Raw genomic sequence first — 12,124 nt, 5'->3', positions numbered from 1 at the left:
GTACCTCACAAACGTATATATACGGCCGCGACAGTCAAAGGGTTAAGGGTTAAGTATGAGTAGATGTTTTAATAGACTAGAGGTCATATAATATTTGGGAGAGTTGCTTCGTATTGGTTAGATGTTTTGTTTAGTACCGAGAGATGAGATGATTTTTAAGCATAGCCCTAAATATGTACACAATCAGGGGATCTTTTACTAGCTCAGGTAGTGAATTCCAGAATTTCGTTCCCTTTATGTGCATTGCATTTCTGCATAGTGAGATGGACACGAGGGATGTCAAAGAGTGCTTTTTGCCTTGTATTGTGACTGTGCATTCTGTTGTAGCTATCAAGGAGAAGTTTGAGCGGAAGGTTTATACTGGAGTTTAATATTCTGCATATATATAGTAGGCACAATAATATATCTGTAGTATACCTGGAGAGAGTTCTGGGGGTCAATGCCCCTGCAGCCCAGTCTGTGACCAGGTCTGTGATCAGGGCCTGATCAACTAGGCTATTACTGCTAGCTGCACGTAATCCAAAGTATGAACCACAGCCTGGCTGGTCAGGTACTGACTTTAGGTGCCTGTCCAGTGCCTGCTTGAGGACAGCCAGGAGTCTATTGGTAATCCCTCTGATGTATGCTGGGAGGCAGTTGAACAGTCTTGGGCCCCTGACACTTAATATGTTGTCTCTTGTCATGCTAGCGGCACCCCTGCTTTTCATTAGGGGGATGTTGCACCATCTGCCAAGTCTTTTGCTTTCATAGAGTGTGATTTTTGTGTGCAAGTTTAGTACTAGTCCCTCTAGGATTTTCCAGGTATATATAATCATTTATCTCTTCCTCCTGCATTCTAGGGAGTACAGTTTTAGGAACTTCAAGCGTTCCCAGTAACTGAGGTGGTGTGAGTGTACGTCTTGTATATTTAGTAGGTTCAAGCTTTTGAAAAGTGATGGGGTGTTCATCTGCACAGCAGCTTTCTGTTGCATTATTAACCCTTAACCCCTTCATGGTCCAAGGCCCAAATCTGAAGTGGTGCCCCAGTGTCCAAGAATTTAAAAAAAAAAAAAAATTTTATTTTTTCTTATGAAATGGTAGAGAATCTTTTTGTGAAGGTAATAAAACAAAAAGTATGAAATTTGATGGAAAATTGACGAAATTATGCTCTCGCGAATTTTGATGTGTCAACGATATTTACGAATCGGCGATTTTGCCGACTTTGACTCCCATTTTAGGCCAATTACATTATTCCAGCCAACCAAATTCTTAGCTATTTCACTAGTATTACTTCTATTCTATCGATTGAGCACAAGAAATCAGCAAGTCAACTGTTTCAACTACAAATTAAAGCGATCAGAAATTGTTAATTTGGCCAATTTAACACAAAAGTTCAAAATATTCCAATTTCAAAATAGGGTCCAGAATAAACAATGTAGGTATTCCTGGAACTAAACTAACATTTCCTCTGTTCATTAGTTATGTTTTGAGGCTTTACAAATAAATTCCATTTTGATTTTTTATTCACATAATGAATTTTTATTCACACCAAAAAATAGAAGATTTACTGTTATGCAATACTGTAATAATTGTATAAATATCATCACCATATTTGTGAATGCATATTAGACCCACCAGCTGGCGTGTATTAGATGTGTGAGGTCGTTTGTTTACTCTTGAATATCGGCAAAAATTTAACATTTTTGCTACTTTGAGCTCAGTTTCAAGCCATTTCCAGTGCTAAAACCAATCAAAATCATCTCTATTTCTGTAATATGTCTTCCATTCTATCAATTGAGACCAAGAAATCGCAAATACAACTATAAAAAACATACGAAAAAACACTGCAAAGTCGCTGTTTTAATCGAAAAATCATGATTTCAGTTTTTTTCTCACATTATACACAGTGTGCTGCAGGATCTGTTTTATGTGGTGCACACATACCACATAGATGTATTCTCTCATATCTAGGCCCAAATGTACCACTCACAGTTTATCAGAGTGAGCTGAGCTCATGACGTAGATCAACGGTTTGGACCCTGAACGTAAAGCCGTAGATCTACGGGACGGACCCTGAAAGGGTTAAACTGTCCAAACGTAGATCTACGTTTTTTCAACATTTGAAAGTATGTAAAAAAATGTAAATTTTTTTTTTACATTTGAAAACGTGTAAAAAAAAACTTCATCTACTTTTTTTTTTTATATTTGAAAATATGTAAAAAAACGTAGATCTACTTTTGGAGCACTACGCATGTGAACGTAAATCTGTTTGGACATTTTAAGGGTTAAAGGTTTAAGGTGGCTGGCTGTGGTCAATCCCCAGGCATAAATACCACAGGTGAGGTAGGGATACATTAGTGAGATATAGGGCAAGGAGTGTCATCTGGAGTACACTGTACCCTATCTTGGATAATCCAATAAAACCAATCATTACAAACTGAAAATTAATATTATGGGGTTTTGTTGCAAAGGTAAGTTTTACAGTAGTCTGTAAGGCACACGAGTGTTAAGATAAGATAAGATTTTGTTTGGATTTTTAATCCAGAGGATTAGCCACCTGGGATAACCCAAGTCAGTCAGTGTGTCATCAGGGACTGTGTCTTATTTCCACTGGGGTCCTTCAATCTTGTCCCCCAGGATGCAACCCACACTAGTCAACTAACACCCAGGTACCTACTTACTTGTAGGAGAACGAGGACAGCAGGTGTAAGGAAACACCTAATGTTTCTATCCAGTCAGGGACTGAACCACAGACACTGTGTGCAAAACAAGAGCATTGCCTACCAAGCCACAATGTTTATATGACCCTGGATATTCCCTCAAACCTAAATTCTTCTTTCTTTCAACAAATCGGCCATATCCCACTGAGGCAGGGTGGCCCAAAAAGAAAAATGAAAGTTTCTCTTTTTAAATTTAGTAATTTATACAGGAGAAGGGGTTACTAGCCCCATGCTCCTGGTATTTTAGTTGCCTCTTACAACATGCATGGCTTTTGGAGGAAGAATGCTGTTCCACTTCCCCATGGATATAAGAAATAAACAAGAACAAGAACTAGTAAGAAAATAGAAGAAAACCTAGAGGGGTGTGTATATATATGCTTGTGGTATAAACCTTGGTAGTAAATACCGACAAGTTGGTAGTGATCAAGGTCCCAGGACCGAAACATTTTCTAATAAATATGTCAGAGTGTTTGCTTACGTGTCTTTCTAAACCATATATGCTTGTACATGTATGTGTAGTGTGACCTAAGTGTAAGTAGAAGTAGCAAGACGTACCTGAAATCTTGCATGTTTACGAGACAGAGAAAAGACACCAGCAATCCTACCATCATGTAAAACAAGTACAGGCTTCCGTTTTACACTCACTTGGCAGAACGGTAGTACCTCCCTGGGAGGTTGCTGTCTACCAACCTACTACTTAGGTCAAACCTAAATATATACAGTGGTCCCTCGATAATCGTAGTTCTCGAGAATCGTAGATTTCGGAAATCATAGGGATATTTTCGTATAAACATGGGCTTGCTAATCGTAGATTGACTCGCAAATAGTAGTTTGTCCGGGACAGGTATGCACAGCCCCGAGCCGCCTCACACTCCTTTCTCAGCCAGTGTGCCATTGTTTATCAGTGAGTGAGGATGATCCCACGAGTTCATACGACACATTTCATAATATTCCATTCGTTTTAGTGTTTGCAACTGCTAAATAGTCACCATGACTCCAAAAAAAAGCTTCTAGTGCCAGCCCTTTGGTAAAGAAACATATAATTTAAGAAAAAAATTGTAGAAAAATATGAAGGTGGTGGTGGTTGAGTGGAAGCAGTTGTGATAGTGGTTGATGGTGGTAGAGGGTGGTAGTGATGGTGGCAGTGATGGTGGCAGTGATGGTGGCAGTGATGGTTGTAGCAGTTGTAATAGTGGGAGAAACTTTCAGAGAGGGTGTGGTAGGTAAGTTTGGGGTGCCAGGTGTAAATGATAATGGGAGCCCTTTGATTGAACTTTGTATAGAAAGGGGTTTAGTTATAGGTAATACATATTTTAAGAAAAAGAGGATAAATAAGTATACAAGATATGATGTAGGGCGAAATGACAGTAGTTTGTTGGATTATGTATTGGTAGATAAAAGACTGCTGAGTAGACTTCAGGATGTACATGTTTATAGAGGGGCCACAGATATATCAGATCACTTTCTAGTTGTAGCTACACTGAGAGTAAAAGGTAGATGGGATACAAGGAGAATAGAAGCATCAGGGAAGAGAGAGGTGAAGGTTTATAAACTAAAAGAGGAGGCAGTTAGGGTAAGATATAAACAGCTATTGGAGGATAGATGGGCTAACGAGAGCATAGGCAATGGGGTCGAAGAGGTATGGGGTAGGTTAAAAAATGTAGTGTTAGAGTGTTCAGCAGAAGTTTGTGGTTACAGGAAAGTGGGTGCGGGAGGGAAGAGGAGTGATTGGTGGAATGATGATGTGAAGAGAGTAGTAAGGGAGAAAAAGTTAGCATATGAGAAGTTTTTACAAAGTAGAAGTCATGCAAGGAGGGAAGAGTATATGGAGAAAAAGAGAGAGGTTAAGAGAGTGGTGAAGCAATGTAAAAAGAGAGCAAATGAGAGAGTGGGTGAGATGTTATCAACAAATTTTGTTGAAAATAAGAAAAAGTTTTGGAGTGAGATTAACAAGTTAAGAAAGCCTAGAGAACAAATGGATTTGTCAGTTAAAAATAGGAGAGGAGAGTTATTAAATGGAGAGTTAGAGGTATTGGGAAGATGGACGGAATATTTTGAGGAATTGTTAAATGTTGATGAAGATAGGGAAGCTGTGATTTCGTGTATAGGGCAAGGAGGAACAACATCTTGTAGGAGTGAGGAAGAGCCAGTTGTGAGTGTGGGGGAAGTTCGTGAGGCAGTAGGTAAAATGAAAGGGGGTAAGGCAGCCAGGATTGATGGGATAAAGATAGAAATGTTAAAAACAGGTGGGGATATAGTTTTGGAGTGGTTGGTGCAATTATTTAATAAATGTATGGAAGAGGGTAAGGTACCTAGGGATTGGCAGAGAGCATGCATAGTTCCTTTGTATAAAGGCAAAGGGGATAAAAGAGTGCAAAAATTATAGGGGGATAAGTCTGTTGAGTATACCTGGCAAAGTGTATGGTAGAGTTATTATTGAAAGAATTAAGAGTAATACGGAGAATAGGATAGCAGATGAACAAGGAGGCTTTAGGAAAGGTAGGGGGTGTGTGGACCAGGTGTTTACAGTGAAACATATAAGTGAACAGTATTTAGCTAAGGCTAAAGAGGTCTTTGTGGCATTTATGGATTTGGAAAAGGCATATGACAGGGTGGATAGGGGGGCAATGTGGCAGATGTTGCAGGTGTATGGTGTAGGAGGTAGGTTACTGAAAGCAGTGAAGAGTTTTTACGAGGATAGTGAGGCTCAAGTTAGAGTATGTAGGAAAGAGGGAAATTATTTCCCAGTAAAAGTAGGCCTTAGACAAGGATGTGTGATGTCACCGTGGTTGTTTAATATATTTATAGATGGGGTTGTAAGAGAAGTAAATGCGAGGGTCTTGGCAAGAGGCGTGGAGTTAAAAGATAAAGAATCACACATAAAGTGGGAGTTGTCACAGTTGCTCTTTGCTGATGACACTGTGCTCTTGGGAGATTCTGAAGAGAAGTTGCAGAGATTGGTGGATGAATTTGGTAGGGTGTGCAAAAGAAAATTGAAAGTGAATACAGGAAAGAGTAAGATTATGAGGATAACAAAAAGATTAGGTGATGAAAGATTGGATATCAGATTGGAGGGAGAGAGTATGGAGGAGGTGAATGTATTCAGATATTTGGGAGTGGACGTGCCAGCGGATGGGTCTATGAAAGATGAGGTGAATCATAGAATTGATGAGGGGAAAAGGGTGAGTGGTGCACTTAGGAGTCTGTGGAGACAAAGAACTTTGTCCTTGGAGGCAAAGAGGGGAATGTATGAGAGTATAGTTTTACCAACGCTCTTATGTGGGTGTGAAGCATGGGTGATGAATGTTGCAGCGAGGAGAAGGCTGGAGGCAGTGGAGATGTCATGTCTGAGAGCAATGTGTGGTGTGAATATAATGCAGAGAATTCGTAGTTTGGAAGTTAGGAGGAGGTGCGGGATTACCAAAACTGTTGTCCAGAGGGCTGAGGAAGGGTTGTTGAGGTGGTTCGAACATGTGGAGAGAATGGAGCGAAACAGAATAACTTCAAGAGTGTATCAGTCTGTAGTGGAAGGAAGGCAGGGTAGGGGTCGGCCTAGGAAAGGTTGGAGGGAGGGGGTAAAGGAGGTTTTGTGTGCGAGGGGCTTGGACTTCCAGCAGGCATGCGTGAGCGTGTTTGATAGGAGTGAATGGAGACGAATGGTTTTTAATACTTGACGTGCTGTTGGAGTGTGAGCAAAGTAACATTTATGAAGGGGTTCAGGGAAACCGGCAGGCCGGACTTGAGTCCTGGAGATGGGAAGTACAGTGCCTGCACTCTGAAGGAGGGGTGTTAATGTTGCAGTTTAAAAGCTGTAGTGTAAAGCACCCTTCTGGCAAGACAGTGATGGAGGAATGATGGTGAAAGTTTTTCTTTTTCGGTCCACCCTGCCTTGGTGGGAATCGGCCAGTGTGATGATAAAAAAAAAAAAAAAAAAGTTGTAATAGTAGTTGTAATACTGGTTCTTATGTTATTGAGGCTAGGACTTTGGGTAGTTTCAAATTTAGGTTGGATAAATATATGAGTTATCAGAGCTTATTTCTTGGGTAGCATTGAAAACTGGATTGGGCAAATGTTTTGTTAGTGGGATTGATTGTAAAGGACCTGCCTAGTATGGGCCAACAGGCCTGCTGCAGTGTTCCTCCTTTCTTATGTTATGTTCTCTGATATGCAAGTCCCACTCAAATCCAACCCCTCTCACTCATGTATTTATCCTACCTATCCTCCTTATGGAGGGGGATTCCCCTTCCAAACAATAACCTCTCTTCCCTTTCTCCTCCTCCCTGTCTTCCATTCATCAACAACAGCCTTCAATAAAGGTAATTGTCATGTTGAATGTTCATTCTTTTGTGCATGTAAATCTATCTTTAAGGTAAAAAAAATTATTGTTGATACTTCTGGGTGTCAGGAACGGATTAATTGTATTTACATTATTTCTTATGGGGAAAATTGATTCGAAAATTGTAGATTTCTATAATAGTAGCACCTCCAGGAACTGATTAATTACGAAAAACGAGGGACCACAGTGGTCCCTCGCTTTTCGTAGTTTTCGGGAATCATAGATTTTGGAAATCATAGGGATGTTTTTACTATAAACATGGGCTCGCTAATCATAGGTTGACTCGCGAATAGTAGTTCGTCCAGGATGCGTACGCACGGTGTGAGCCGGGGCGGCCTCCCTACCCAGCCAGTCTGGTATTGTTTACCAGTGAGCGAAGGTCCCCTCAAGTGCTCCTACGAAATATTTCATAATATTCCACTCATTTTAGTGCTTGCAAGTACTAAATAAGCTACCATGGCTCCAAAGAAAGCTCTAGTGCCAAGCCTGTGGTAAAGAAGGTGAGAAATATGTACAGTGACAAAGTCTTGGGCCATTTTAGGGAAGTGTTAGACGCCAGAAACAGAGCTCTCTCCACAGTTATTTTGCGAGACAGGACTAGAGTGACTCTCAAGGTGGTCCTAGTGGCATTAAGAAACAGAGAAGAGAAGCAACCCCAGAAAAGCAATTGGTACCTGAGGTGTTGTTGGAAGGGGATTCCCCTTCCAAACTGTAAACAATCCAATCTCTCTCCTCCTCCAGTCTCCCCATACACTAAGAAGAATCTCCAATAAAGGTAAGTGTTATGCTGTTAATGTTTCATTCATCATTTCCTATTGTATTGTTTATGTACTACATCTATATTTCATTTAAAAAAATTTTTTGTTTTAATACTTCTGGGTGTCAGGAACGGATTAATTGTATTTACATTATTTCTTATGGAGAAAATTAATTCGCAAATCGTAGATTTCGATAATAGTAGCAACTCCAGGAACGGATTAACTACGAAAAACGAGGGACCACTGTACTTCTTTAACCCTTTCAGGGTCCGTCCCGTAGATCTACGGCTTTACGGTGAGTGTCCAAACCGTAGATCTACGCCATGAGCTCAGCTCACTCTGATAAACTGTGAGTGGTACATTTGGGCCTAGATATGAGAGAATACATCTATGTGGTATGTGTGCACCACATAAAACAGATCCTGCAGCACACTGTGTATAATGAGAGAAAAAACTGAAATCATGATTTTTTGATTAAAACAGCAACTTTGCAGTGTTTTTCGTATGTTTTTTATAGTTGTATTTGCGATTTCTTGGTCTCATTTGATAGAATGGAAGACATATTACAGAAATAGAGATGATTTTCATTGGTTTTAGCACTGGAAATGGCTTGAAACTGAGCTCAAAATAGTGGAAATGTTAAATTTTTGCCGATATTCAAGAGTAAACAAACGACCTCACACGTCTAATACACGTTAGCTGGTGGGTCTAATATACATTCACAAATATGGTGATGATATTTATACAATTATTACAGTATTGCATAACAGTAAATCTTCTATTTTTTGGTGTGAATAAAAATTCATTACGTGAATAAAAAATCAAAATGGAATTTATTTGTAAAGCCTCAAAACATAACTAATGAACAGAGGAAATGTTAGTTTAGTGCCAGGAATGCCTACATTGTTTATTCTGGACCCTATTTTGAAATTGGAATATTTTGAACTTTGTGTTAAATTGGCCAAATTAACAATTTCCGATCACTTTATTTTGTAGTTGAAACAGTTGACTTGACGATTTCTTGTGCTCAATCGATAGAATAGAAGTAATACTAGTGAAATAGCTAAGAATTTGGTTGATTGGAATAATGTAATTGGCCTAAAATGGGAGTCAAAGTCGGCAAAATCGCCGATTCATAAACATTGCTGACACATCAAAATTCGCGAGAGCATAATTTCGTCAATTTTCCACCAAATTTCATACTTTTTGTTTTATTACCTTCACAAAAAAGATTCTCTACGATTTCATAAGAAAAAATAACAATTTTTTTTTTTTAAATTCTTGGACACTGGTGCGTGACTCCAGATTTGGGCCTTGGACCCTGAAAGGGTTAAATGTTTAGTAATTTTAGTTGATAGAGGAGGGCCCTGCTTATACGGCAGGCTAGATTCCAGGATACTGTTGTAAAGCATATCACTATTTCACTTTTAAATGCATAAAAATGCCTGATAACATGTTTACACTATCATTTATTAAGTTAGCAATAGAACTAGCCATGAAAAACAATAAAAAAGTAAAATGCACATACAGTACACTCATTACTTACCTTAAAATATTTGTGGTCTTAATGTAGGGTGAGAGGTTAGTTGTACAGTGGAACCTCCACATGAATTTAATCCATTCCATGACCTTGCACGTGGAACCTCCACACGAGTTTAATCCATTCCATGACCTTGCACACATCTGGATTTGCTCGTTTGCAGAGTCAATTTTCCTCATTTAAGTTAACTGAAATGCCATTAATCCGTTCCAGTGGAATTCTGTGCTTCAATAATTCCCCTAATATCAATTCTACAGCTTATTTATATATCACAATTCATCTATATGACATTAACAATATAAATAAGACAGAAATCTGATAAATACTCTAGAATGAATAAAATATGTCATTATGTGACAGGTGGAGGCGGCCACAACTGCTCCCACTTTGTGGTGGTAAACACTGCCATCTAGTGACGGCTTTTTGAAGCCGTCTATTATAATTATTATATAGTACATTATTATACATGTATTATTATATATACATGTATTTGGAAAAACTTGCACGGGGATGCTCTCGCAAGCAGAGGTTCCACTGTATTTATTGTAGGAACTTAGGTGTGGTAGTTCACCCAGTTACCATACCTCATAATTATGTTTTTTATTTTTTACTATGAGTGCATATATTTTGTTTATATATGTAGCATATTTCTTATGTAAATAAAAAAAAAAGTCAGACGATGAGCAAAAATGTATAACAGCATAATATACGACAGTTAAAGCACCCCAGAGCAATTATTATTACAGGTCTCCCTCAACATTCGTGTTTTCCACTTTCGCGGGATTCGAGCATTCATGAATTCCCAGCCGCCCAATCATATTTTAAATATGTCATTATGTTAGGAATTGTGGCAGTGGCAGAGTTTGTTTGGGGATAGGACAAGATAGTGTCATATTGAAGGACTAATATCAACTCTACGGCTTATTTATCTATCACAATTCATCTAATATGACATAACAAACAATATCAATAACATAGAAACATACATGTATACTCTAAAATGAATAAAATACGTCATTAACCCTTAAACTGTCCAATTACAGATCTACGTTCACATGTGTAGTGCTCCAAAAGTAGATCTACTTTTTTTTACATATTTTCAAATATAAAAAAAAATGAATATCAGTTTTTTTTACACGCTTTCAAGTGTAAAAAAAAAAATTACGTTTTTTTACATACTACTTTCAAATGCTGAAAAAACGTAGATCTAAGTTTGGGCAGTTTAAGGGTTAAGTATGTCATGAATGTTGCTGTGTTGGTGTTGTTGGGTGTATAAGGGCCTTACATAGTGGTGGTGGAGGCAGTAGACGGCGGTGTTGTCAGTCACCCTATACAACTCCAACAACATTGGAGGAGTTAGGTTTGTGCTGTCCTTTTTCTATCGATTAATCACTTAACTTACTTGCTACACTGTTAATGCTACACTTTATTGCTGGCTGGCACAATAGCCTTTATCAACTCCTGCTGCTTTAGTATCGTACATATCGCAGAATCACTAAAGGCACATTCTCCCCCTCTCTTCCTTCTCCACTTTGGTACTATGCTACGAGTTCTTTTTTGAATTTTGTAGTTTTTCTCACCTTCTTTACCATAGGGTGGCACTAGCAGAATACGTTATGATGTTTTTGTGTGTTTTATGACTGTTCTTGGTTCAATAGGTTAAGGAAGCAGTATTGTATATTTCCCTACAATATATTGGGGCACCAAACATTCGCGAGGTTCTTGGTCTTCTAACCCTCGCTAATGTTGAGGGGGACCTGTATTTAATAAGCTTAAAGCATCTTCAACACTTGTGAGACACCCTAGTAATTTCAATGTGTACCTGCACACCAGCATAGTGTGTAAGTCTATTTAGGTACAAGCACACACAAGTACAGTTATCAGAGTATATATAAAATATACAACAACTTTACAACATTTGAAATTTTGGAAAGTTTCCAGACATAATCGAGAGATGTGGACCTTACACGCAGACGTAAGAGCAAATCAGGAAGCCGTATAAACAAATTTTTGGTTATAATTTGAAATGTCCATATTAGCAAATTGCCGTAAAGCAGGGTCCTACTGCACTAGATTGACCAGTTTCAAAAGTAATTAATTAGCCTTAAAAAATTACTTACTCTTCCCATCTGGTCCACCTTCATATCCTCCAATGACGGGTACAGACTCATTATGACCTGTAAAGAAAATATTGTTTTCATGTTAAAAAAAAATCCTCAACATCTTATCCTACAAAATAATTCTTATGACAAGCAGTTCAAGGTAATCTTTAAAAAGAAAATAATTAAAAATAATTAAAATCTGAGATCCCCAACTTTTCTACCAGATATTGCCAGAACAATGGAAAACTTCAATAATTCTTGCATGATGTAGATCATGTCCCCATGATGTCCCAATGCTGTGCCTGTAGTTAGAATTGAGGTATTGACCAAACATGTGTACTGTATATAATTAGTTAAAGCTAGCAATTTTCCAAGTTTTACAAACTGTATAATCTGTAGTGATAAAGATGGCATACATGTTTCTAAAGATGATACAAAATTAAGAAGATTTTAAAGGAAAGAAAACTTAGTCTGGCTTTAATGATGTTCTAGGTGGATGATGAATATTTTATTTAGAGTATTAGCCCAGTATAATCCAACATAACCACTGGTACCATTGGAGGCCTTTGATCCTTTTCCAGATGCAATCCAGGACAGTCAGGAGTCATTATAACCCCCCCCCTTCCCCGGACAGAAATCCGTTAATATTTTATGTTAACAACCAAGTTATCTCTTCCAAGGAGAAAAAT

General features: G+C 38.4%; 1 protein-coding gene across 3 annotated transcripts in view; it reads right to left on the bottom strand.

The window, feature by feature from the left end:
• The window catches only part of LOC128699128 (syntenin-1), an 80,141-nt gene that overhangs the window by 66,621 nt on the left and 1,396 nt on the right, over positions 1–12,124 (bottom strand). For all 3 annotated transcript variants that reach the window (XM_053791667.2, XM_053791668.2, XM_053791669.2), the window contains exon 2: positions 11,454–11,510. In XM_053791667.2, the coding sequence (XP_053647642.2) occupies positions 11,454–11,504 (51 nt within the window). In that variant the 5' untranslated portion in view covers positions 11,505–11,510. The remainder of the gene's footprint in view (positions 1–11,453; positions 11,511–12,124) is intronic.

This window comes from Cherax quadricarinatus, chromosome 54 (genome assembly GCF_038502225.1).
Source record: "Cherax quadricarinatus isolate ZL_2023a chromosome 54, ASM3850222v1, whole genome shotgun sequence".
Taxonomy (NCBI): domain Eukaryota; kingdom Metazoa; phylum Arthropoda; class Malacostraca; order Decapoda; family Parastacidae; genus Cherax; species Cherax quadricarinatus.
The sequence above is the reverse complement of the archived record's forward strand: the minus strand, read 5'-3'. Positions and strand labels throughout refer to the sequence as shown.